The sequence below is a fragment of the Pongo abelii genome, chromosome 20 (genome assembly GCF_028885655.2).
Source record: "Pongo abelii isolate AG06213 chromosome 20, NHGRI_mPonAbe1-v2.0_pri, whole genome shotgun sequence".
NCBI classification, from domain to species: Eukaryota; Metazoa; Chordata; class Mammalia; order Primates; family Hominidae; genus Pongo; species Pongo abelii.
This window is the reverse complement of record NC_072005.2, coordinates 48,429,956-48,457,852: the sequence shown is the minus strand read 5'-3', so window position 1 is coordinate 48,457,852 and position 27,897 is coordinate 48,429,956. Positions and strand designations below refer to the sequence as shown.

The 27,897-nt window shown below is 46.1% G+C and overlaps 2 protein-coding genes and 1 long non-coding RNA gene across 6 annotated transcripts in view; 1 reads left to right on the top strand and 2 right to left on the bottom strand.

Moving 5' to 3' along the window:
• LOC103888610 (CEA cell adhesion molecule 6) overlaps positions 1-27,897 on the bottom strand; it is a 913,736-nt gene that overhangs the window by 127,100 nt on the left and 758,739 nt on the right. The window lies entirely within an intron of this gene.
• Positions 4,973-27,351, top strand: CEACAM1 (CEA cell adhesion molecule 1). 4 transcript variants are annotated; one of them, XM_024236312.3, is made up of 9 exons: positions 4,973-6,399; positions 7,279-7,638; positions 12,480-12,758; positions 13,160-13,418; positions 19,581-19,669; positions 22,168-22,297; positions 23,019-23,071; positions 23,727-23,758; positions 25,429-27,281. In XM_024236312.3, the coding sequence occupies exons 1-9, from the start codon at positions 6,336-6,338 to the stop codon at positions 25,546-25,548; spliced, it is 1,386 nt and encodes a 461-aa protein (XP_024092080.2). In that variant the 5' UTR covers positions 4,973-6,335; the 3' UTR covers positions 25,549-27,281.
• Positions 8,813-27,897, bottom strand: part of LOC129051986 (uncharacterized) — an 80,883-nt gene continuing 61,798 nt past the window's right edge. The window contains exons 3-5 of the long non-coding RNA XR_008516607.2: positions 15,520-15,632; positions 12,584-12,690; positions 8,813-9,056 (exon numbers count right to left, since the gene is read on the bottom strand). This is a non-coding gene — a long non-coding RNA (uncharacterized LOC129051986). The remainder of the gene's footprint in view (positions 9,057-12,583; positions 12,691-15,519; positions 15,633-27,897) is intronic.

Here is a 27,897-nt window from a genome sequence, read left to right as displayed (position 1 = left end):
TGTTTATAACACAAAGGATAAATGCTTGAGGGGATGGATACCCAATTTTCCATGATATGATTATTATACAGTGCATGCCTGTACTAAATGTCTCATGTACCCACAAAAATTAAAAATTAAAAAAAAAATTCCCCATTGCTCCCTGCCCCCAGATCTTGATAATCTCTAATCTACTTTCTGTCTCTGAATTTACCTATTCTTGATTTTTCATATAAATGGCATCATACACATACGTCACTTTGTTTCTGGCTTATTTCACTTAGCATAATGTTTCCAAGGTCCATCTATGTTGCCACATAAGTCAGAGCTTCACTCCATTTTAAGGCTGATTGACAGTCTGTTGTATGTATCACCATATTTGTTTATCCATTCATGTGTTGATGGACACTTGGGTTGTTTCTATGTTTTGCCTATTGTGAATAATGCTGCAGTGAACATTCCCATGCAAGTACCTGTTTGAGTCCCTGTTTTCAATTCTTTGGACATATACCTAACAATGAAATTGCTATTTCATATGATATTCTGTGATTAGCTTTTTGAGGAACAGCCAAACCGTTTCCCACAGTGACTCTGCCATTTTATATTCCCACCAGCAATGTATGAGGATTCCAACTTCTCCACATATTGTCAATATTTAACATTTTAAATGAATTGTAGCAATTGTTGTAGGTGTGATGTGGTGTCTTGCTGTGGTTTTGATTTGCATTTCACTAGTGACTATTGATGCTAAGTGTCTTTTCATGTGCTTATTGACTATTTGTATATCATTTAGAGAAATATCCATCTGAGTCCTTTGCCCTTTTGTTGTTGTTGTTGTTGTTGTTGTTGAGACGGAATCTCACCCTGTTGCCCAGTCTGGAGTGCAGTGGCGCGATCTTGGCTCACTGCAAGCTCCGCCTCCTGGGTTCACCCCATTCTCCTGCTTCAGCCTTCCAAGTAGCTGGGACCACAGGCGCCCGCCACCACACCTGGCTAATTTTTTGTATTTTTAGTAGAGACGGGGTTTCACCGTGTAAGCCAGGATGGTCTCGAACTCCTGACATCATGATCCGCCCACCTCGGCCTCCCAAAGTGCTGGGATTACAGGCATGAGCCACTGCGCCCAGCCCCTTTGCCCATTTTTAATCAGGTTTTTGGGTTTTTGTTATTGTTGAGTTGTAGCAGTTCTTTATATTTTCTGGACATAAAACCTTACTCATATAATGGTCTGCAAATTTTTTCTCCCATTTGGTGGGTGATCTTTTCACTTTCTTGATAATGTCCTTTGATGCACAAAAGGCTTTCATCCTGATAAAGTCCAGTTTATTTTTCCTTTTGTTGTTCATGTTTTTGTGTCATATCTAAAAAAATCCATTGCCAGGATAAGTCATAAAGAATTATCCTTATGTTTTCTTCTGAGAGTTTCTTATGATTTTAGCTCTTATACTTAACTCATTAATCTGTTTTCATTTTTGAATACGGTGAGAAATAGAGTTCCAAAATTTCATTTCTTTGCAGGTGGTTATCTAGTTGTCCCAGCATCATTATTTGAAAAGATTATTCTTCCCCCATTCAATTAACTTGGCACCTGTATTAGTTGGGGTCCTCAAAGAGACAGAGAAAACAGGATAGAGATATAGTTGTAGATATAGAAATAGATCTAGATATATAAGGGGATTTGTTAGAGGAATTGGCTTGTGTGCATACAGAGGCTGAGAAGTCCCATGATTAGCCAGTTGCATGCTAGAAAACCAGGGAAGCTGACAGCATGGCTCAGTTCTGACCAAAGAAGCCATGGTGTACTCTCAGTCTGTGGCCAAAGGCCAAAGAACCTGGAGTTCTAATGTCCAAGGGCAAAAGGAAAAGGGTGTCCCAGCTCCAGGAGAGAGAGAGAATTCACCATCCCTCTGCCTTTGTGCTCTATCCAGGCCCTCAGCCAAGTGGAAGGTGCCCACCCACAGTGAGTGAGGGCAGGTCTTCCTTACTGAGTTCACTGACTCCAATGTCAGTCTCTTCGGGAAACACCCTGACAGTCATACCCAGATAAAAGGCTTTACCAGCTATGACAGTGTCTCTTAATCCAGGCAAATTGACACCTAAAAAACCACAGCACCCTTGTCAAAGATCAATTGACTGTAAATGTGAGGGTTTACTTCCAGACTGTCAAATCTAATTCACTGGTATAATTGTATCTTTATACCAGTTCACACTTTTCAGATTACAGTAACTTTGTAGTAAATTTTCTTTTTTAAAAATATGTGCATAGTCATAGGGTACAAGCCCAATTTTTCTATTCTGATATATTGCATTGTGGTAAAGTCACAATGCTTCAGTGCATTCATCACTGGAGCAAGGCACACTGTACCCACCATATAACAAGTTTTCAGATAGGGAAATTTGAGTCCTGGCTGGGTGCAGTAGCTCAGGCCTGTAATCCCAGAACTTTGGGAGGCCGAGGCAGGCAGATCACCTGAGGTCGGGAGTTCAAGATCAGCCTGACTAACATGAAGAAACCCCGTCTCTACTAAAAATACAAAAAATTAGCCGGGTGTGGTGGTGCATGCCTGTAATTCCAGCTACTTGGGGGGCTGAGGCAGGAGAATCGCTTGAACCCGGGAGGCGAAGGTTGCGGTGAGCCGAGATCATGCCATTGCACTCCAGCCTGGGCAACAAGAGCGAAACTCCATCTCAAAAAAAAAGAAGAAAGAAAAGAAAAAAGAGAAAAGAAGAGAAGAGAAAAGAAAAGAAAAGAAAAGAAAGAAATGTGAATCCTCCAATTTTCTTTTTCAAGACTGTTTTAGCTATTCTATCTGTCTTTATTTTTTGTTAATGTATTTCAATAGTTCTTACTGGGGACCATTCCCTGACCTGCTTCCAGGGGAATCTGACAATCTGGAGACCTTTTTAGGAACTTGAACTAAGTAGAAAAGTAGAAAAAATACCTTTTTTTTTTTTTTTTTTTTAAGACAGAGTTTTGCTCTAGTCACCCAGGCTGGAATGCAATGGCACAGTCTTGATTCACTGCAACCTCTGCCTCTTGGGTTCAAGCGATTCTCCTGTCTCAGCCTGCAGAGTAGCTGGGATTACAGGTGCCCGCCACCACGCCCAGCTAATCTTTGTGTTTTTAGTAGAGACGGGGTTTCACCATGTTGGCCAGGCTGGTCTTAAACTCCTGACCTCAGGTGATCCACCTGCCTCAGCCTCCCAAAGTGCTGAGGCGTGAGCCACCGCGCCCAGCCAATATCCTCATTTTATTTGCTGAGTTGCTATGTTAAAGTGTGAGTTGCCTGCCATGAATGAATGAAGAGACACTTAAAGCACTTGCCTGCATGACGATGTGCACCACCTTCTCTCTCCCCCTGTCCTGTGCCCTCAGGCTCTCTTCACCCAGGCCCAGGTGGCCCCATCCAGTGGCCTCCACAAATGGATTCCTCCTCAAGCTGGCCCACAGGCCTGCCTTCCAGCAAGTGACTCACCTGCAACCTCCTCCACACACCAGAGCCGGCGGTTCTCAGTCCTTCTCTGAGGTCCCCCAGGAAGGGTGATGATCTCACGTAGGTTCACTCGCATTAGGTGACACATTCTCACAAACAAACTTGTATGTGCACTGAAGCACAGAGCCACAGCTCCTGAGGATGTTTTGCCATTGCCAAGTGTTGTTTGTCATGAGATGAGAGGTAAGAAAACAACATTTCACATCATGATTTAGCTCTAAATGACTTTTTTAATTGTATTTTTTTAATTGACACCTAATAATTGTACATATTTATGGGTCCACAGCGATGTGATACATATTAAGGTATGGTGATCAGCTCAGGGTGATTAGCATATCCATCATCTCAAACCTTTAGCATTTCTTTGTGTTGGGAACATTCAATATCCTCTTTCTAGCTACTTGGAACTACATATTATTGTTAACTATAGTAAGGCTGGTTGCTGTGGGTCACACCTATAATCTCAGCACTTTGGAAGGCCGAGATGGGAGGATTGCTTGAGCCCAGGAGTTCGAGACCAGCCTGACCAACATAATGAGATCAGTCTCTACAAAAAAATCAAAACACTTGGCTGGGCATGGTGGCTCATGCCTGTAATCCTAGCACTTTGGGAGGCCTAGGCAGAGGATCATTTGAGCTCAGGAGTTCAAGGCCAGGCTGGGCAACATAGTGAGACCCTGTCTATTTATTTAAAAAAAATTGGAAAAAAAAAAACAAAAAATTAGCCAGATGTGGTGGCGTGCACCTATAGTTCCAGCTACATGGGAGACTGAGGCAGGAGGATCACTTGATCGCAGGAGGTTGAGGCTGCAGTGTACTCCAGACCCTGTCTCAAAAAAAAAAAAAAAAAAAAAAAACTATAGTCATCCTACAGTGGTATAGAACATATAGAACTTATTCCTCCTCCTATCTAGCTGTATTTTTTTTTTTAAGATGGAGTCTCACTCTGTTGCCAGGCTGGAGTGCAGTGGTGCAATCTCAGCTCATTGCAACCTCTGCCTCCCGGGTTCAAGTGATTCTCCTGCCTCAGCCTCCTGAGTAGCTGGGACTACAGGTGCCCACCACCACGCTCGGCTAATTTTTTGTATTTTTAGTAGGGACGGGGTTTCACCATGTTGGCCAGGATGGTCTCGATCTCTTGACCTCATGATCCACCTGCCTCAGCTTCCCAAAGTGCTGGGATTACAGGCATGAGCCACCGCGCCCGGCCTATCTAGCTGCAATTTTATAACCTTTAACACATCTTTCCCTGTCCCTCCCTTCCTCTACTCTTGCCAGCCTCTGGTATCCTCTGTTCTTTTTCCTTCCATGAAATCAACTGTTTTTAGGTTCCACATATTAGTAAGAACATGTGGTGTTTAACTTTCTGTTCCTAGCCCAGTTCCATTCATGTTGCCACACGTGACAGGATTTCAGAGAGCCCCCAAAGACACCTCACTGGGCCTTTGTTTTTTTGTTTTGTATTGTTTTGTTTTTGTTTTTGTTTTTGTTTTTCAAACCTCTGGGACAGATGGCTCCTTCTAAGGCAGCCCATCCCCCTGGTGGACAGTTCTCTCGAATCTTGACAGAAGTCCTCTGGACAACTCACGTCCTCTCCCTGCTCTCATCCTGCACTGCATGAAGCTAGGCAGCCTGGGGACCTGCAGTGAACCGGACCTGGGGTGACTTAACCTTGAAGCCTGGAGGTCAGAGCCCACGTCTGCCCAGGGGTCAGGGCCAGCTCACATCATGTGGACCCTGGTCAGCATCCCTGGGGCAGTCCTTGACAAGGCTGCAGGTCTTATCTTGCCCTCCAGGGGGAGACACTGCACACAGATAACACTCAGGAAACAGATTCCCCTGGTCATGAACCTGGCTTTGCTAAGGAGGTGAAGGTAGAGCCCACTTTCCATCCCTTGCTCCAAAACACCCTTCTGGGCCCTCACATGTACCTGCTCTGTCCCTTCCTGGGTCCTCCGAGGACCCTGTTCTGTGAGGGGTCCCTGTGCAGCTCCCCATTCCCTCCTGGCACCACCCGTGGGGAAGGTGTGGTGACCACAGGACAATCAGCCTCGCAGAGGACAGAGACCACCCAGGATGGTCAGGGAGAACATGGACAGGTACTGAGCCTCAGCTCAGCCAACAGACACGGAGAGGGAGGGTCCCCCTGAAGCCTTCCCCAAGGACAGTAGAGCCCAGAGCCACCCACCTCCCTCTATCACAGTCCTCTCTTCCCAGGACACACAGGACACCTCCCCCTCCATATCCAGGAGCTGCAGCTCCACCTGAGACCCCTGGGTCAGAGACCAGGCTGGTGACACTAGAGACAGAGGGCTGTTCCCTCCCCAGTCATCCCCCAGTGAGCCCCTTTCCATCCCCCAAAGCCACCTCTGTCACCTTCCTGCTGGGTGCCTTCCTACCTTCCCAGCACACTGGAGAGCATGGGGAGACCTGGAAGCTCACTGTGTCGCAAAGGAAATAATTACCACATTTGGATATGCCAGGGTTCTCTGTGTGCTGCTGCCAGACCCATAGCCAGGACACAATAGAGGTCAGTGCTGGAGAGGGGGATCCTCCTCCCCTGATGGGGACAGAGATCCCATCACCCTTGATTCTCAAAGTGTGGTCTGGGAAGCCAAAATGTAGACAGAAAGGAAAGAGAAAGTAAGGACAAAGAGGCAGGAATGAAAGGAGAGGAAACAGAGCTTCCTGGACAAACCCCGCCCCAGCACACATGATCAGACAAAGCTCTGGGTCCCAGGGAGGAGGCTCAGCACAGAGGGTGGAAAACAGCAGAGCTGACAGTCAGAACAGCCGTGCTTCAAGCGTTCCTGGAGCCCAAGCTCTCCTCCACAGGTGAAGACAGGGCCAGCAGCAGACACCATGGGGCACCTCTCAGCCCCACTTCACAGAGTGCGTGTCCCCTGGCAGGGGCTTCTGCTCACAGGTGAGGGGAGGACTCCCTGGGAAGGGGTGGAAGGAGGGTGCACAGAGAATGGCTAGGGTCCTCTGGGGAGGACGAGGCTCTAAGAGGGGACAGAGGGCTTCTCTTGGAGCCAAATAGGAGAGAGGACATGAAAGGGATAGAGATCATAAAAGGAAAGTCTGTGATCTGAAACTGTTAGTGAATAAAAGATCTCCCATTTTTTACCTTTTCCAAGTAAATCATCAATGAACAATAAATTTCAAAAACTGATGACAATAATCACAATTTAAGTCAGCATGACAATTAAGGAAAACATTTTAAAAGGGGCATTAAACAGAGCCCTGAGCCACCAACCTCAGATATTGGCAAATAAACCCCAGGACATGAAGAGCCCTGGGAATGCTCAGTAACTCATCCACAGGAGTCTGCAGCCTGTCTCAGGCACTGGGCTGCAACCAATATCACACAAATCCCTGCCCTCACGGGGCTCATGCTCTCATGGGTGGGGAAGACAGACACACAAAGAGATCTAGAATGTGAGGTCAGGTGTTGACAAGAGCCCTGGAGGGAACAGAGCAGAAAAAGGTCAGAAAGGGAAGACCCAGGGTCTCTAGGAGAGGTGTCAGGGAAAGGATCTCCCAAGAGCACCCTGATGTGAGCAGGATCTGAGGGCAGTGGGGAGGGAGCCGTGCAGATCCCTGGGGAAGAGCATTCCAGATAAATGACAAGGTCAGAGGCACTAAGGGAATGGGAGTCACACTGCTGACCTTGACCCAGTAGGACACACACACACACACTCCAAGGTGGGGGGTGAAGACACCTGCTCAGGACCCAGGGCCCCGTTTTTCCACACTAATGCATAGGTCCCAATATTGACCGATGCTCTCTCCCCTCTCCTAGCCTCACTTCTAACCTTCTGGAACCCACCCACCACTGCCCAGCTCACTACTGAATCCACGCCATTCAATGTCGCAGAGGGGAAGGAGGTTCTTCTACTCGTCCACAATCTGCCCCAGAATCCTCTTGGCTACAACTGGTACAAAGGGGAAATGGTGGACGCCAACCATCGAATTATAGGATATGTAATATCAGATCAACTAACTACCCCAGGGCCTGCATACAGCAGTCGAGAGAAAATATACCCCAATGCATCCCTGCTGATCCAGAACGTCACCCAGAATGACACAGGATTCTACACCCTACAAGTCATAAAGTCAGATCTTGTGAATGAAGAAGCAACTGGACAGTTCCATGTATACCGTGAGTATTTCCCCATGACCTCTGGGTGTTGGGGGGTTAGTTCTACTTCCCACACATGGGATTGTCAGGCCTCGGCTGTGCCTGTGTCCCCCTCTGCATTATACCCCATGTTAAGGTTTGAGCATTTAGTACAGGACACACACTGTGGGACAGACATCAAAATATCGAATGTCTTACTCTGGAGTCCTGATCCTGCAGACATTTGCTTCAGAGGAAGGACAGTCTGATGTGGGTAACTTATCGAGGGGAGACCAGTCTCAATCTAGCCCTCCTGGGACCCTCCTGGTGAACACGTCCCTAAGAAAGACCCAGTAGGACTCAGTCAGGGTCTGTTCTGGGATCCTCACAGACAAGCTCAGCCCTGGGAATCCCCTGCTCCAAAACACTACCCCAAGGTTCTCAACCACTGGTGACCCTGAGGAGCCTGGGCCAGGGCTAGATTGTGGCCTCCTGGGCAGGGCTGACTAGGAACAAGAATTTGAGCTATCCGAGGGCTGTGGCTCCTGGAGCTGGTAACCAGCCAGGGTTCAGGCAGTAGAGCCTCATATGGGCAAGGACAGAGCCTCATCCTTCACCTTAGTCTCGGCCTGGAGAGGACAGATGGACAAGCTCCCCAGGCCATCAGCCAACTGCCCTGGGGGCTTAGGAGATGCCATAGGAAGTTCAGCATCCCCAGGAGGAGGAACAGAGGAGACAGGATGCTCCTGAAAGCTCCTTGTCCACCAGGGATCAGGCTGAGAGGCACTCTCATGGAATCCAACAATAATAGATGCTGTGGCCGGGCGCGGTGGCTCACGCCTGTAATCCCAGGACTTTGGGAGGCCAAGGTGGACGGACTATGAGGTCAGGAGTTCAAGACCAGCCTGACCAACATGGTGAAACGCCGTCTCTACTAAATATACAAAAAAATTAGCCGGGCGTGGTGGTGCGTGCCTGTAATCCCAGCTACTCAGGAGGCTAAGGCAGGAGAATCGCTTGAACCTGGGAGGCAGAGGTTGCAGTGAGCCAAGATCACACCCCTGCACTGTAGCCTGGGTGACAGAGTGAGACTCCGTCTCAAAAAAATAAAAATAAAAATAAAAGATTGTTTATTTAGGCAGCTCCCCTATGCAGAGCTGAGGTCAAATAATTATAAATATTTTAAGGTTAATTCACAGACCACAAGTCAAGCCAAAACCATTAACCATTTATACTATTTTGCTGAGGGGAAACTGAGCCACATGGCAATAAATACAGTCACTATATCAAGGTCAGACAGACCATAACTGGCAGATCAGTTACAGGAGATTTGTCTTCAGCCACAGCCTCAACCTCTCCTCTACTCCAGGGGTGTTATTTGGCATCTGTGGACCCCAATACCAGAGTTGGTTCAGTTCCTTTCTTCTTAGGCATCTGCAGCCCAGAGGGGAGATCCTGGTCTGGGGAGTGAGATCAAATGGAGAATTAACTAAGTTTTATTCTGGAACTTATTCAACAATTAGAGTCAGTGTCAGAAATGTTCAGGCCTGGGCCAGGCGAGGTGGCTCACACCTGTAATCCCAGCATTTTGGGATGCCAAGGTGGGCGGATCACTTGAGGTCGGGAGTTCAAGACCAGCCTGGCCAACATGGTGAAACTCCATCTCTACTAAAAATACAAAAAAAATTAGCCAGGCATGGTGGTGCATGCCTGTAATCCCAGCTACTTGGGAGGCTGAGGTGGTAGAATCGCTTGAACCCAGGAGGCAGAGGTTGCAGTGAGCCAAGATCGTGTCACTGTGCTCCAGCCTGGGAGACAGAGTAAGACTCCATCTCAAAAAAAAAAAAAAAAAAATGTTCAGGCCTATCCCCTCAGACCCACACCTCTGCTCCCTGGACTTGAAATCCTGTGTTTCCTGATGTGTTGGTGTTACTCCCACAGGAGGATAAAGAAAAGGACTTTGCTTTCTCTCCTCACTCACACCCTGCACCAGCCAGGGCCCAATATGAAACACACTCAGTAGTTCTCTCATGAATGAATGAATGATTGAATGATCCGTAACCTGGTTGCAGGAGACTGGATCTGGTTGCAGAATCCTGGGAGGTTCTTGCCATACCTGCTCCCCATCCCTCCAGAGACTGAGACCCATGTTCCATCCCCTGACCATCTGCCCCTAAAGCCACCCCAGGTACCACATTTCATGTAACTCTGGGGCTGCTCGGCTGTGGGAAGGTTTTCAGGGCTCCCTGGTCTTGGTTCTGGGACACCAGAGGCTCCTGGTTGCTGGGGTCTCTAAGGTCACTTAGCCCCCACTGCTCACTGTCATGGGCATCTCTGACTCTCTCTGCTCCTCCATGTCCTCATTTTCCTCTCCTTTTATCCCAGCTGAACTGCACAGTTTCCTCCACCCTTAGGCCTTTCCCAGACACTCCCTCTAACAAGGCTGACTGTCCCATTCCCTTCCCACTCACACTGTGGCCAGGCCCACCTCCCAGGCAATAGGAAAGGCACAGAAATGAGCCCGGAGCAGCCGCCCCTGCCAGGTCCATCACGAGCCACTGTCCCCAGGTCCCTCAGTGAGGCTGACATGTGGAACAGGCCAGGGGACAGGGACGAGCGACAACTCCATACACTCTCTATACTGACTCACCAGGGGATCAGAGGCAGAAGGACAGGTCTGCAGTCCCCAAAGCCCCTGGGCTCATTTCACCCATTTGACTCCTAACTCCATCCCTGTCCTGCTGTGGGCTCACATCCTCTAGTGGTTCCTGGGACCTTCCCCAGGTAGAGCTGGCCAGGCAGGTGCTGTCTGATGGGTTTGCTGCCCATTCCACATACATCTGTGTCCTCATGATGACACCATTGTCATAATGTGGGGTCTCTCGGACAGGGAGATGCATTAGCTACTGGTGTCTCACTTAGACTCTGCCCAATTTGGATGAAATTTGGTCAAACTCTAGTTGTGTTTCCTGAAGTCGAGAGAAAAGGAAGAAAGCATTTCACATGACTGTTTTGGGTTCCTCTTTTTACCTGAATTTCCACAGGAATTTGTAACATAGAACTCTTTCTAAATTTACTAACATAACATACATCACTTCTCCTCATATGGCATCGTTTCTCTCTTAATGCAATTGAGAACCCTCAGATATCCTTTCTGACAAGTTCTGTCTTCCTAACAGGACCCATGAGTCCCTTCTACCCAGGGAGTCACGATTTCAAACTGACTTCAGCATCTTTCTTTGATCATAACATGATCCTACTGGACTTCAGAGCTTGGTTTAAGAGTTTATCATGCCCTCTAGAGAATATTCCTCTTATTAATTGGTGTTAGATCCAGAGTATTAATAACAATTTTCACAAATGGAATAATTTAACTTCTCAAATTTATATCCCAGATCTACCAAACACACACGGTCCATGAGGGTCAGGTTTTCAGCAAGTTCATGCTCCTTCTATTCCACTAGTTGGTTACCGCATTTGCAAAAAACCCACATATTTCAGAAAAGATCCACAGTGTCATCACCCGCTCTTTTCAGGGGGAAAAGGGACATTAAAGACCAAAGACAAGGAACATAGATATGCTGTTAAATCCAGGCAGCTGCTGCCTGTCACCCTCACTCTTTTCTAGATCATTCCTTGGACTCTGCTCTATCTTTAGGGGTCACTGGTTCAAGTTAGTCATCATCAAACACCTGGGAAAAACTGCCCCACCTTGTGGTTCTGCTGCCTAACAACTGAGCTGACCTTCAGGCTCGCCCCTGGTGTCCCCTGTTATTTCTGCTGAAACGTACAGTCCCAGGCCAGGCTGTGCAGTATCCTCAGGGTTTAAGGACAACGGGAAGTCCCATCATCACCCATCTCTAGGATGTCCTTAGACAGGGAAGCTGCAGAGAAAACACACCTAGTGGGGCAAAGTAGGACTGTGAAGCTGGAAGGAACCCAGCACCTGCATGACCACCTGACCCACAGGTGGGTCAGGCAGGCATCAGCCAGTCAGGGAAGGAACAGAAGTGCCTGGGGCTGTGACTCCCAGTCCTGGGTCTGTCCACGACCCAACACTGCTGCTCAGTTCACACTTGAGAAAGTCTGTGCTTCTCTCACACAGAGCAGGCAGCCTCACGGTCTCTGAACCCTCAGATCATTGCACATCTGTCTTGTGAAACACACACTTGCCATGGGCTTTTAAGGACTCGGGTTGGCTGAGAGGTGGGGAGATGCCAACTCTGACTGAAAAATGCCCGGCCGGAATCCCAGCACTTTGGGAGGTCGAGGCGGGCAGATCACGAGGTCAGGAGGTTGAGACCATCCTGGCTAACAGTGAAACCCCATCTCTACTAAAAATACAAAAAATTAGCCGGGCGTGGTGGCACGCACTTGTAGTCCCAGCTACTCAGGAGGCTGAGGCAGGAGAATCGCTTGAACCTGGCAGGAAGAGGTTGCAGTGAGCCAAGATCGTGCCACTGCACCCTAGCCTCAGCAACAAAGCGAGACTCCGTCTAAAAAAAAAAAAAAAGAAAGAAAGAAAAATGCCCAGCCAGGCACGGTGGCTCATGCCTGTAATCCCAGCACTTTGGGAGGCCGAGTCGGGCGGATTGCCAGAGCTCAGGAGTTTGAGACCAGCCTAGGCAACACAGTGAAACCCCGTCAGGCATGGTGGCATGTGCCTGTAATCTCAGCTACTCAGGAAGCTGAGGCAGGAGAATTGCTTGAATCCAGGAGGTGGAGGTTGCAGTGAGCCGAGATCACGCCATTGCACTCCAGCGTGGGTGACAGAGCAAGGCTCCATTCTCCAAAAAAAAAAAAAAAAAAGAAAGAAAAGAAAAATGTCTGTGGAGGAATCAAAGGTGCCACACAGGGCAATCTTCTCTCTGTTTTCTGCACAGCGGAGACTCCCAAGCCCTTCATCTCCAGCAACAACTCCAACCCCGTGGAGGACAACGATGCTGTGGCCTTAACCTGTGAACCTGGGACTCAGGACACAACCTACCTGTGGTGGATAAACAATCAGAGCCTCCCGATCAGTCCCAGGCTGCAGCTGTCCAATGGCAACAGGACCCTCACTCTACTCAGTGTCACAAGGAATGACGCAGGACCCTATGAGTGTGAAATACAGAACCCAGTGAGTGCGAACCGCAGTGACCCAGTCACCTTGAATGTCACCTGTGAGTATCTTCTGTTCCTCTGTGGCCCAGGCTGCCAGCCCAAATCCACACAGTCAGAGGCCAGGCCTCTCAGTCCCTCTCAGGTCTAAGGACGCAGACCCTTAACCTTGGACACCCAGGCTGGCCATGACTTCCTGTCCCAAGCAAACCTGGGCAGCCCCAGCCTGAACCAAGAATAGGAGGGGAGAGGCTGCTCCTGTCCTGGGAGGCTCAGGGTCCACAGCCTGTGATGGGAGAAACAGGTGAATGTCTCAGACCCAGACTCAGTGGACACAATGGAGGTTTGGTTGGGACTTCAGGGTTGTGACTTAATAGAGAGGAACACTGTGGCGCTTCTCCAGACCAGCAGCTTCCCCTTCCCTCTGGTGACATCACCTGTGGCTTTATTCTCTTTGCTCCAGATGGCCCGGACACCCCCACCATTTCCCCTTCAGACACCTATTACCGTCCAGGGGCAAACCTCAGCCTCTCCTGCTATGCAGCCTCTAACCCACCTGCACAGTACTCCTGGCTTATCAATGGAACATTCCAGCAAAGCACACAAGAGCTCTTTATCCCCAACATCACTGTGAATAATAGTGGATCCTATACCTGCCACGCCAATAACTCAGTCACTGGCCGCAACAGGACCACAGTCAAAACGATCATAGTCACTGGTAAGTAATTCCTGGAGCATCAACACTAAGATCTGGGGTACAAGTTTTCTGGTTTTCAAATAGGAGCAGAGAGGAAATTTTCCTTTCCAGCCTGTATCCAACAGGCACAAACAAGTCCAAATTCTCCCCTGAACCCTCTCAATTCATCTCTGCAGACTCTCTTCCCTTTGTTTTTCTGATTTCTCACAGCTGACCTTAGGTCCAGCCTGGAATGTGGCGAGGGGGTTCTCTCAGCCCCACAAAGCCCCATGTAGCAGGACGGGCTTCACAGAGGGGGAAGCAGAAAGGGTCCTCAAGGTCAATTTGCTTCTGTTACTAACATGTCCCTTCTGTAACTTCTTGGCCTTCTTTTACCTACTCCATGAGATATAAGGAATATGTGAGGTTTTAAAACAGACTCACAATAGTTTTCCCTAAATTAGAGAAGGAAATGCCCTTCATCAGGGATGAGCAGCTCAGACTCTGCTCCCTGCTCTACTCCCGGCTTGCCCGGTGATTGGCTCTGCCCTGACCCCATGTGGGGTAGGACGCAGGTGTGTGTGGAAGGTGTCCAGGTGGCCTGTCATTAATCCAGCTAAATCAAGATGGCAGTCAATGGCTGGGTGCTGTGGTTCATGCCTGTGATTCCAGCACTTTGGAAGGCCAAGGTGGGAGGATCACCTGAGGTCAGGAGTTCGAGACCAGCCTGACCAACATGGCAAAACTCCATCTCTACTAAAAATACAAGAAAAAAAAATTAGCCAGGCATGGTTGCACGTGCCTGTAATCCCAGTCACTAGGGAGGCTGAGGCGCAAGAATCACTTGAACCTGGGAGGCAGAGGTCGCAATAAGCCGAGATGGCACCACTGCACTCCAGCCTGGACGACAGAGAGAGACTCTGTCTCAAAAAATAAATTAAAAAAGGCAGTCAACACCTGAACCTCCCCTGGGTCAGGCTGCCTCCCTGAGCTTGTCCTGGCTCTGAAGTCACCAGCTGTATGAGGCTGTGGGCACAGCACATGGGATAGCACAGAGCACAGTGAGTGACCCACACTTGGAGAAATTGGGAGATTCAGCCACAGGGGCTCTGCATTGGAGAGAATGGGCAATGCCAAACAGCGTGTATTTGTAGAGAAGGTAAGAATATCAGCCTTTTGTTAACACTGTGCCTACTCTAGGAATCTCCTTCACCGTGATATTCTATCCACAGACCAGGAAGTAAAACTCCTCTTTACAGTGGGAAATCCTTCGGATTGGAACTCCAGATAGTAAGGTCATGAAGACTGGATGGGGCATCATCATTCCCTAAAAAATTATTTAATGAAAAGAAACACTACCTTCCCTTTTGTATGTAAAGTGACAGTCACAGGAAGGATGCCTGATCACAGAAAGCTCCAGGAGAGGGTCAGTGGGAGGCCAGGCACGGTGGCTCATGCCTGTAATCCCAGCACTTTGGGAGGCCGAGGCAGGCGGATCACGAGGTCAGGAGATCAAGACCATCCTGGCTAACATGGTGAAACCCCGTCTCTACTAAAAATACAAAAAATTAGCTGGGCGTGGTGGCACATGCCTTTAGTCCCAGCTACTCGGGAGGCTGAGGCAGGAGAATGGCTTGAACCCGGGAGGCAGAGCTTGCAGTGAGCCGAGATCATGCCACTGCATTCCGGCCTGGGTGACAGAGCGAGACTCTGTCTGAAAAAAAAAAAAAAAAGTCAGTGGGAAAAACATTCTACCTGATGATGAGGTTGCTTGGTCTGTGCGCTGAGAAGAGGATTCCAAGTGGGGATATAGAGATACCCAGAGGGTCACTCTGAGACGATCTGGGGTCAGGAGGGAGGTGCAGCCCTCTCCTTACACATCATCACCTAAACAAAGACACTCGACCTTCTGCAGAGGGTCAGGGCTATCCCCTGGTTGGTCACCTTTGCACAGCTCACTGTGGGACCTGAGAGCTGGCTAAGATCTCAGGGAAAGGAGCATAGCCCCAGGCCCCAGGCCCCAACTCTATTCTCAGTAGGTTATCTCAGATACTCTGCTTGTCCACAGAGCTAAGTCCAGTAGTAAAGCCCCAAATCAAAGCCAGCAAGACCACAGTCACCGAAGATAAGGACTCTGTGAACCTGACCTGCTCCACAAATGACACTGGAATCTCCATCAGTTGGTTCTTCGAAAACCAGAGTCTCCCGTCCTCGGAGAGGATGAAGCTGTCCCAGGGCAACACCACCCTCAGCATAAACCCTGTCAAGAGGGAGGATGCGGGGAAGTATTGGTGTGAGGTCTTCAACTCAATCAGTAAGAACCAAAGCGACCCCATCATGCTGTCCGTAAAGTGTAAGTGACTCCTCACCCCTTCCTATGTCCCTGGAGGATCACTCTGTCAATGGTGTGCAAAATGGATAAAACTCACAGGAGGCAGAATATCAATGAAGAGACCATTATAGCAAACAGAATTGTAAAGTGGTTAAGAGCTCAGCTCAGGCCGGGCGCAGTGGCTCACACCTGTAATTCCAGCAATTTGGGAGGCCGAGGCGGGCGGATCACGAGGTCAGGAGATCGAGCCCATCCTGGCTAATATGGTGAAACCCCGTCTCTACTAAAAATACAAAAAAAAATTAGCTGGGCGTGGTGGCAGGCGCCTGTAGTCCCAGCTACTCCGGAGGCTGAGGCGGGAGAATGGCGTGAACCCGGGAGGCGGAGCTTTCAGTGAGCCAAGACCGCGCCACTGCACTCCAGTCTGGGCAAGAGCAAGACTCTGTCTCAAAGAAAAAAAAGAACTCAGGCTCTGAATCAAATATACATATACTTAGTTGTTGTTGTTTTTTTTTTTTTTTTTTTGGTTGGTTGGGTTTTTTTGTTTGTTTTGTTGTTTTGAGACAGGGTCTCACTCTGTCACCCAGGCTGGAGTGCTGTGGTGTGATCAAAGCTCACTCCCGCCTCAATCCCCTGGGCTCAAGCAATCCTGCCACCTCAGCCTCCAGAGTAGCTGGGACTACAGGAGTGCACCACCATGCCTGGCTAAGTTTTTAAGTTTTTTTGTAGAGATGGGGTTTCACTGTGTTGCCCAGGCTGGTCTCAATCTCCTGGTCTCAGCCGCGGCCTCCCAAAGTGCTGGGATTACAGGAATGAGCCACTGTGCCCACGCCGTATTTAACTATTCTAAGTACCTCTCATACAGATGGAAGCATGCAATATTTGTCCTTTTGTGTCTGGCTTACTTCATTTAGCACAATGTCTTCAAGGTCCATCTACGTTGTAGAATGTATCAGAATTTCATTCCTTTTGGAGACTGAATAATATTATGCTGTGTAGATAGATATATCACATTTTGCTTATCCACTCATCCATCTATGGACAGTTAGGTTGCTTCCACCTTTTGGCTATTATGAATAATGCTATTACAAACATGGGTACACAAACATCTGTTCAAATCCCTGCTTTCAGTTCTTTTAAATAGATATTCAGAAGTGGAATTGCTGGATCAAATGGTAATCCTATTTAATTTTGAAGAACCATCATACCATTTTCCACAGTGGCTATACCATTTCACATTCCCACCAGCAATGCACTAGAGTTCCAATTTCTCTACATCCTCAAGAACATTTGTTGCTTTCTGGTTTTGTTTTGTTTTGTTTTTTATAATGGCTACCCTAATGGTTATAAGGTGGTATATCATTGGAGTTTTGATTTGCACTTCCCTAATGATTAGAAATATTTGGCATCTTTTCATGTGCTTATTGGCCATTTATCTTCTTTGGAGAAATGTTTATTCAAGTCCTTTGCCCATGTTTTAATTAGGTTGTTTGGGGATTTTTTGTTGAGTTGCAGTAGTTCTTTATATATTTTGGATATTAATCCCTTATCAGATATATGATTCTCAAATATTTTCTCCCATTCTATAAGAGGTCTTTTCATTTTTGTGATAATGTGCTTTGATACACATAAGCTTTTAATTTTCATGAAGTCCAATTTCTCTACTTCTTCTTTCATTGCCTATGCTTTTAGTGTCATAGCTAAGAAATCATTGCCAAATTCTATGTTCCAAAGTTTTCACTCTATCTTCCAAGAGCTTTATAGTTTTAGCTCTTACATTTAGGTCTTTTATGCATTTTGAATTAATTTTTATATGTGGTGTTACATAAAGGTTAAATTTCATTCTTTTGCATGGATATCCAGTTTCTTCAATGCCATTTGTTGAAAAGATTATCCTTTCCCCACTGAATGATCTTGGCACCCTTGTCAAAAACCATTTGGCTATGTATGCAAACATTTCTTTCTGGGCTCTATATTTTATTCCACTGGTTTCTATTTCTTTTTGCCAGTACCATATTATTTTGATTACTGTAGCTTTTGGATTTTGTTTGTTTTATTGTTGTTGTTTGGGTTTGTTTTGTTTTGTTTTGTTTTTTTGCTTTTCTTCATAGAGATGGGGTTTCACCATGTTGCCAAGGCTGGTCTCAAACTCCTGAGCTCAAGCAATCCACCCGCCTCCACCTCCCAAAGTGCTAAGATTATGGGTGTGATGATTACCGTAGCTTTGTAAAAAATTTTGAAACCAGGAAGTGTGAGCCCTTCAACTTTGTTCTTTTTCAAGATTGCTTTGGCTATCCATGGTCCCTTCAGAGTCTATATAAATTTTAGAATGAATTTTTCTATTTCTGCAAAAAATATTACTGTAATTTTGATAGAGATTGCACTGAATCTGTAGATCACTTTGGGTAGTACTGTCATCTTAACAATATTAAGTCTTCTAATCCATGAAAATGGGGTGTGTTTTCCATTTATGTCTTATTTAATTTCTTTTGGCAATGTTTTGTATTTTCAGGGTACAAATCTTTCACCTCTTTGGTTAAGTTTATTTCTAAGTATTTTTAAAGCTCTTATACATAGAATTTTTTTCTTAATTTTCCTTTGAATTGTTATTAGTATACAAAAATACAACTGATTTTTGCATGTTGATTTTGTATCCTGCCACTTTGCTGAATTTATTATTCTAATAGTTTTTTTGTGGAATCTCTAGGGTTTTCTATATATAAGTTGGTGTTTTCTGCAAACAGGTATAATTTTACTTCTTTCCAATCTAGATGCTTTTTTTTTCTTGCCTAATTGTTCTGTCTAGGTCTTCCAATACTACATTGAATAGAAGTGGCAAAAGCAGGCATCCTTGTCTTGTTCTTGATCTTAAAGGAAAAGTTTTCAATCTTTCACCATTGACTATGATGTAACTGGGGGTTTTCACGTGTAGCATTTATTATGTTGAGAATTTCCTTCTATTCCTAGTTTCAGTGTTTTTTAGCATGAAAGAATGTTGAATTTTGTCAAATGCTTTTATCGACTCATCTTCATTACTGGTTATAGGTCTATTCGGATTTTCTATTTATTCATGATTCCATCATGGCAGGTTTTGTGTTTCTAGGAATTTGTTCATTTCATCCAGGTTATCCAATTTGTTGGCATTCAATTGCTCATAGTACTCTTATAATCCTTATTATTTCTGCAGAATTAGTAGTAATGTTTCACTTTCATTTCTGACTTTAGTAATTTGAATCTTCTTTCTTTCTTAGTCAATCTAGTTAAAAGTTGTCAATTATAGTGATCTTTTTTGAAGAACAACTTTTTTTTTTTGGTTTGAGACAGGTTCTCACTCTGTCACCGAGGCTGATCATGGCTCACCGCAGCCTCAACCTCCCAGGTTCAAGCAATCCTCCTGCTTCAGCCTCCTGGGTAGCTGAAACTACAGACACGCACCACCACCCCCGGCTAATTTTTGTAATCTTTTGTAGAGATAGGGTTTCACCATCTTGCCCAGCTGGTCTCAAATCCCTGAGCTCAAGTGATACACCTGCCTCAGCCTCCCAAATTGCTGGGATTATAGTCGTGCATCACTGTACCTGGCCTACAGTTATAAATTTCTTTCTTGCACAAGATTCTTAACTACTCTGAGCCTCGGATTCCTCAACCGAAAATTGCACTGAGAATGCCTGCTCCATAGTATTGCACGGGTTTTGGGTTTTTGTTTTGTTTTTGAGATAGGGTCTCAATCTGTCACCCAGACTAGAGTGCAGTGGTGCAAACACAGCTCACTGCAGCCTCAACTTCCTGGGCTCAAGCAATTCCCCCACCTTAGCCTCCTAAGTAGTACATGCTACCACACCTGGCTAATATATTTTTATTTTTGTTTTCGGAGAGACAGAACCTCACCATGTTACCCAGGCTGAACTCGAACTCCTGGGCTCAAGCAATCCTCCCATCTGTTTCCCAAAGTGCTGGGATTACAGGTGTGAGCCATCACGCTCATACCTGTGAAACATAGCAAATGTTTCCTAAATGTTACCTGCTATTACTACTACTGTTATCATTAGCCTTGAAATCAGGTAGTCCTAGAGTCGAATCTCAGATCCACCTCTCACTAGCCATCTGACTTTAGGTAAGCTTTTTACCACTCTAAGCTTCCATTTTTTTTCATGTTTAAAATGGAAATAATGTCTACCAGACAGCACTATTTTATGGATCGAATGAGATACATGTAAAGCATTTAGCAGCACAGGGCCTGGCACACAGGAAGTACCCCACAAAAGTAGCTAACATAGCATTAATCACCAGCCTGAGTTGACTGGTGAGGGTTAAGCCCCAAATAGTTGCAACAGATATAAAGAAGAAATAGGCTGGACGCAGTGGCTCACACCTGTAATTCCAACACTTGGGAGGCCGAGGCTGGAGGATCTCTTGAGCCCAGGAGTCCAAGACCAGCCTGGGCAATATAGTGGAACCCTATCTCTACAAAAATTACTTTTTTAAATTAGCCAGGTGGGCGGGCATGGTGGCTCACGCCTGTAATCCCAGCACTTTGGGAGGCCGAGGCAGGCAGGTCACCTGAGGTCGAGAGTTCAAGACCAGCCTGACAAGCATAGAGAAACGCCATCTCTACTAAAAATACAAAATTAGCCGGGCGTGGTGGCACATGCCTGTAATCCCAGCTACTCAGGAGGCTGAGGCAGGAGAATCACTTGAACCTGGGAGGCAGAGGTTGCAGTGAGCCGAGATCACACCATTGCACTCTAGCCTGGGCAACAAGAGCGAAACTCGGTCTCAAAAAAAAAACAAAGAAAGAAAAAAATTAGCCAGGTATGGTGGCATGTGCTTGTAGTCCCAGCTACTGAGGACACTGAGGTGGGAGAATCACTTGATCCCAAGAGGCTACAGTGAGCCATGATTGTGCCACTGCACTCCAGCCTGGGTGACAGAGTGAGAACCTGCCTCAAAAAAAAAAAAAAAAAAAAAGAGAAGAAGAAGAAGAAATAGATGCAAAAGGTATTATTTATATATATATATATATATATATATGGAGGGAGAAGCATTATACAAGAAACCCACTGGGACATGGCTATAATCAAATATGGGAAAGGGGAAAAAAAGGAAGTAAAGCAAAGTCTTAAGCCTGGTATGTTAGTTTCCATCTACTGCGATACAGTGAAGATGGGATTAAACATACAAGATAATTTATTGGGGTAAATGCCTGAGAGGGAAAGTGAGGAGAGAGTGAGAGGAACCTCAGACCATGATGCAGATCTGATTCCTGTGGAAGAGAAAGAGAGAAAGGAAGTTTTAGATTGCAGTGCAGTTTTTTTTTTGGTTTTTTTTTTTTTTTTGAGACAGAGTCTCACTCTATCGCCCAGGCTTGAGTGCAGTGGTGTGATCTCGGCTCACTGCAACCTCTGCCCCCCAGGTTCAAGCGATTCTCCTGCCTCAGCCTCCCAAGTAGCTGGGATTATAGGCACCTGCCACCGCGCCTAGCTAAATTTTGTATTTTTAGTAGAGATGGGGTTTCACCATCTTGGCCAGGCTGGTCTTGAACTCCTGACCTCGTGATCCACCCACCTCAGCCTCCCAAAGTGCTGGGATTACAGGCACGAGCCACCATGCCCAGCCTGCAGTGCAGTTCTAAGAGCGTTTCTGCAAGGCTGACAGGGAGTCCTCCAGCCATTCACACTTCAGAGTAAAACAGTCACACAAAACTGAGCTTGCTTTCATACCCCTGCTGGGAGCCTGTGGGAAGCCAATTCTCTATGCAAAAGAGGTGGTGAATTCAGAATGCACCGACTGCCACAACTGAGACACTGAGAAAAAGATGCAACCACGAAAAAGGTGGAAAGTTCTAATCACATACAAAATAGCAATCAGCCTTTCTCACATTTCAAAGCCTTAAAAATGTCTGAGTGCAGAAAGGCCAGGGTGGAATTGACAAAAGAGAGATCATCAACCTAGAAACGTGGTGACTGGAGTTGGGCGCAGTGGCTCATGCCTATAATCCAAGCACTTTGGGAGGCCGAGGCAGGCAGATCACGAGGTCAGGAGTTCAAGACTAGTCTGACCAATATGGTGAAACCCCATCTCTACTAAAAAAATACAAAAATTAGCCAGGCTTGGTGGCATGTGCCTGTAGTCCCAGCTACTTGAAAGGCTGAGACAGGAGAATCGCTTGAACCTGGGAGGCAGAGGTTGCAGTGAGCCAAGATCATGCTACTGCACTCCAGCCTGAGCGACAGAGCAAGACTCTGTCTCAAAAAAAAAAAAGAAAAGAAAAAAAGAAATATGGTGATTGAAAAAAAAATTGCAAGGGTATAGTTAGCTAATCACCTTCCAGCAACCTTCCTACAATGAAACTGTATTCCTTGAAGGAACAATTAGAAACCACTTCATTCTGAGAGTTGTTGCCCAGCCCCCACTGTAAAATAATTTCACCTTCATTTCTTCTCCTCTTTTCTTTCCATGACAGATAATTATCCATCACAAGAAAATGGCCTCTCAGCTGGGGCCATTGCTGGCATTGTGATTGGAGTATTGGCCCTGGTTGCTCTGATAGCAGTAGCCCTGGCATGTTTTCTGCATTTCAGGAAGACTGGCAGGTATGATGGCCTTTCCTCTTGTTCTATTTCCTCCAAGGCTGACTGCCATGCTTGGGAGAGGGAAAGAATTCTTTGCCTGTCTCTGGGCCTGGATCTCATACTCCTCCCACTAAACTCCTGCTTCTCGGCACTAATTACCACAGGTTTCCTCTTCCCTGGTCTTCATGCTCCCTGTCTCCCATTATCTCTTGGACATGGCTATTCCAATCCCCATCTAATCTAGAGGGAGAGACTCAACTATGTTCCTCTGTTCCCTAGTCAGGGAAAGCAAGGTCTAGGAAGGAAAACAAATGAAAAAATGAAAGAAGCAGCAGGAGAAAGCAAGTCATCTGCTCTGTTGACCACATTGGAAGAGGAGGGAGAAATAGCATAGGAAGAGAACCTAAGAGAAAGCAAAAACAACCAAAGTCCCCTTGAACAATAAATAGAGAAAAAAAAAAAAGTATCTATCCCAGAAAACAAAATGGGAAAGGTTCTAAGGACAGAAGTAGGCACAGAAGCAGCTGATAAAGAATGAAATGAAATGTGAACATCCAGCAAACAGGAAAAGAGTAAACACTAGAAGGGATTGTACTTAGACTGAAGAACGAGGCCCTCAGAAGAAAGGCAGTATGAACATCAAGGACTCTAAGGAATTACCTGCTCACAGTGTCCTTCCTAATTTAAGGAACAAAGATCCTGTGCTTGGGAATAGCAGTCACAGTGTCTGATATTTATTTAGGGCAAGCGACCAGCGTGATCTCACAGAGCACAAACCCTCAGTCTCCAACCACAGTAAGTAAAGCCACTTACCCCAGTGAGAACTGGTATGTTCCACCACGTGCCCTCCCCTGGCAGGGAATCCTGGATTCCCAAACCACTCCCTCCTTTCTGAATTTTCACAGAAAGTATCTCTGTTTCCCAACCCTAAGGTGGCATAGGTCTTCCCACCCTTCCTAGCCACAGGAGTCCCCTGAGACACATCTGAGGAGAGAGGCTCACTCTGCCTAGGCCAGGCAGCCCTGAGGAAGATCCCATGTTTCCAGGAGCCATTTCCTCAGCCTTACTCCTTCCGCCTCCTGCCTCTATTACGGATGTGGGCACTCTCCCTTGGTGAGACTTTCCTTATCTTGTGGGTGCTGTGGGTGCTACAAGTCTCAATGCCCCTCCTTGCCACTGGAGCATGTTGCTGAGAAACACATCTGGGCAAAAATCAAGGCCTTGTGAACTGGTAGAACTCTTCACAAGTGGATTGTGGCCTCCTGTGGTTCTGCCCCTGCCCCTTCTCTGGTACTAACGTGCTGGGTCTGGACCATACACTCCGAGGGAAGTAAATTCCTTAACTGATCCTTAAACTCCCCACCCTCCAACTGCCACCTCCTTCAGCTAGAATCACCTTAAGTCAGCTTTGCATTTCCATGGATTGCTAACTCTTCTTTTGCTTCTCCAGCTCAGGACCACTCCAATGACCCACCTAACAAGGTAAGCATAGCCGGTTTTCATGGGCTTATTTTCTCATGGAAATGATTCTGTGTAGAACTGATTATTCCTGAAGACACAGTGTAACATCAAGTTTGGGTTAATGTTCCTCAGTGCAACAACAAAGATGTATTTGTAATCAGTCCCACGAGTCTACTTTGCAGCAAGAACATGCATTTTGGAATTATTCCCATCCTGTGTCTGAATACTGGATGTGACTCTTAGTAGCTCTGTGACCCTTGTCAAGTAACATAACCTCTTTGATCCTCAGCTTTGTCATCTGTAAAATGGGCATTCTGCCTACTTCAAAGAGAAGTTGAAGGGATTAAACAAGATAACCTACATAGAGCACCCAGCACAATGGCCTAAAAAAGGAAGGCACTGAATCATTCTCACTCCCCTACCTTCAGTCTGATCCTGCTCTTACTGTCAAAAGGATAATTTCAACTTTAATAGATCTGAAATCCTGTTTTTTATAATAATTTTATAGAATTTTTCATTTTATGGCCGGGCACGGTGGCTCACGCCTGTAATCCCAGCACTTTGGGAGGCCAAGGCAGGCGAATCACGAGGTAAGGAGATCGAGACCATCCTGGCTAACATGGTGAAACCTCGTCTCTATTAAAAATACAAAAAAATTAGCCGGACATGGTGGTGGGCACCTGTAGTCCCAGCTACTTGGGAGGCTGAGGCAGGAGAATGGCGTGAACCCAGGAGGTGGAGCTTGCAGTGAGCCAAGATTGCGCCATTGTGCTCCAGCCTGGGCGACAGAAGGAGACTCTGTCTCAAAAAAAAAAGAATTTTTCATTTTACCTTTTCAATAGAGCAAACATACATACTGAAAAGTGCTAAATCATAATTATACTTTCACAATGTATGAACTTTCTCACAAGTTGAACACACCCAGGTAAGCAGCACCCAAATCATGAAATACTACATGACCTCCCCTTAAAAAGAGACCCTTCCAGTCAGGCATGGTGGCTCATGCCTGTAATCCCAGCACTCTGGGAGGCCAAGGCAGGTGGATCACTTGAAGTCAGGAGTTCTAAACCAGCCTGGCCAACATGGTGAAACCTTGTCTCTACTAAAAATACAAAAAATTAGCCAGGCGTGGTGGTGGATGCCTGTAATCCCAGCTACTTGGGAGGCTGAGACAGGAGAATCACTTGAACCCAGGAGGCAGAGCTTACAGTGAGCCGAGATCATGCCATTGCACTCAAGCCTGGGCGACAGAGCGAGACTCCATCTCAAAAAAAAAAAAGAAAGTAAGAAACTCTACCAGTCACTTCCCTCCAAAGAGTAACCACTATGCTTCTAATGCTCCAGATTAGTTTTGCTTGGTCTTCTTCTTACATAAAGGAGAAATACAACATATCCTTATATGTGGCTTCTTCAACATTGCTTTGTGAGACTCATCCATATTGTTGTATGTATTTGTGGTTTGCTGGTTCTCATTGCTGCATTATCCTATTCCATTGCATATATACCATAATTTCTCTCTTCTAATGATCATTCATCAGTAGGTCAGCAAGCAGAGAATGGGTAACAACAAAAGCCCTTCTCCAGAGCTAAAATTTCAAAATGGTAACAGCTTGTGGTGCTGAATCACCCCAGGCAAGGTGAGGCCCTGCCCTGTGTCACTGACTTAACTGATCATTACTTGTGCTTTTCAGATGAATGAAGTTACTTATTCTACCCTGAACTTTGAAGCCCAGCAACCCACACAATCAACTTCAGCCTCCCCATCCCCAACAGCCACAGAAATAATTTATTCAGAAGTAAAAAAGAAGTAATGAAACCTGTCCTGCTCACTACAGTGCTGATGTATTTCAAGTCTCTCACCCTCATCACTAGGAGATTCCTTTCCCCTGTAGGGGTAGGGGGGTGGGGACAGAAATAATTTTCTCCTACTCTTCCTTCCTAATAGGCACCTCCAGGCTGCCTAGTCACTGCCCCTCCCTCAGTGTCAATAGATGAAAAGGTACATTGGGAGTCTGAAGGAAACCCAACCTTCTTGTCATTGAAATTTGGCAAAGCTGACTTTGGGAAAGAGTGGCCAGAACTTCCCCTCCCTTCCCCTTTCCCAACCTGGACTTGCTTTAAACTTGCCTGTTCAGAGCACTCATTCCTTCCCACCCTAGTCCTGTCCTATCACTCTAATTCGGATTTGCCATAGCCTTGAGGTTATGTCCTTTTCCATTAAGTACATGTGCCAGAAAACAAGAGAGAGAGAGAAAGCAAAGGCAGTAATGCCTTCTCCTATTTCTCCAAAGCCTTGTGTGAACTCACCAAACACAAGAAAATCAAATATATAACCAATAGTGAAATGCCACACCTTTGTCCACTGTCAGGGTTGTCTACCTGTAGGATCAGGGTCTAAGCACCTTGGTGCTTAGCTAGAATACCACCTAATCCTTCTGGCAAGCCTGTCTTCAGAGAACCCACTAGAAGCAACTAGGAAAATCACTTGCCAAAATCCAAGGCAATTCCTTATGGAAAATGCAAAAGCACAGATATGTTTTAATATCTTTATGGGCTCTATTCAAGGCAGTGCTGAGAGGGAGGGCTTATAGCTTTAGGAGGGAACCAGCTTCTGATAAACACAATCTGCTACGAACTTGGGAAAGGAATCAGAGAGCTGTCCTTCAGTGATTATTTAAATTATTGTTAAAGAATACACAATTTGGGGTATTGGGATTTTTCTCCTTTTCTCTGAGACATTCCACCATTTTAATTTTTGTAACTCTTATTTATGTGAAAAGGGTTATTTTTACTTAGCTTAGCTATGTAAGCCAATCCAATTGCCTTAGGTGAAAGAAACCACCAAAATCCCTCAGGTCCCTTGGTCAGGAGCCTCTCAAGGTTTTTTTTGTCAGAAGCTCCAAATAGAAAATAAGAAAAGGTTTTCTTCATTCATGGCTAGAGCTAGATTTAACTCAGTTTCTAGGCACCTCAGACCAATCATCAACTACCATTCTATTCCATGTTTGCACCTGTGCATTTTCTGTTTGCCCCCATTCACTTTGTCAGGAAACCTTGGCCTCTGCTAAGGTGTATTTGGTCCTTGAGAAGTGGGAGCACCCTACAGGGACACTATCACTCATGCTGGTGGCATTGTTTACAGCTAGAAAGCTGCACTGGTGCTAATGCCCCTTGGGGAAACGGGGCTGTGAGGAGAAGGGTTATAACTTAGGCCTAGCCTTTTTTAACAGCCTCTGAAATTTATCTTTTCTTCTATGGGGTCTATAAATGTATCTTATAATAAAAAGGAAAGACAGGAGGAAGACAGGCAAATGTACTTCTCACCCAGTCTTCTACACAGATGGAATCTCTTTGGGGCTAAGAGAAAGGTTTTATTCTATATTGCTTACCTGATCTCACGTTAGGCCCAAGAGGCTTTCTCCAAGAGGATTAGCTTGGAGTTCTCTATACTCAGGTACCTCTTTCAGGGTTTTCTAACCCTGACACAGACTGTGCATATTTTCCCTCAACCATGCTGTGCTGTGTTATTTAATTTTTCCTGGCTAAGACCATGTCTGAATTATGTATGAAAATTGTTCTATGTTTTTACAATAAAAATAATATATCAGACATCATCATGCTGCCTCATGGTTGATACTACCTTAGACAATGTTTTTCTCTACAGGCAGAATAAACAAATTGTTCAATGGGGAGTCAGAGTAAAACTATTTCTTTTTTTTTTTTAGATGGAGTCTCACTGTGTCGCCCAGGCTGGAGTGCAGTGGCACAATCTCCGCTCACTGCAACCTCCACTTCCCTGGTTCAAGCAATTCCCCTGCCCCAGCCTCCCCAAGTAGCTGGGATTACAGGTGCAAGCCACCATGCCCAGCTAATTTTTTGGTATTTTTATTAGAGACGGGGTTTCACCATGTTGGCCAGACTGCTCTTAAACTCCTGACCTCAGGCAATCCGCCCACCTTGGCCTCCCAAAGTGCTGGGATTACAGGCGTGAGCCACTGCACCCAGCCGTGAAACTATTTCTAAGCCTACAGATATTTGATCTAGTGATCAGAGAATTAGCTAAATTCATTTACATACCTGCTAACAAAGTGAGTATATCTGGGAGCAACAGACCACAGCTCCAACTTGCCTGGGAGAAAGTGCCTATCTTCCTCTGGGAG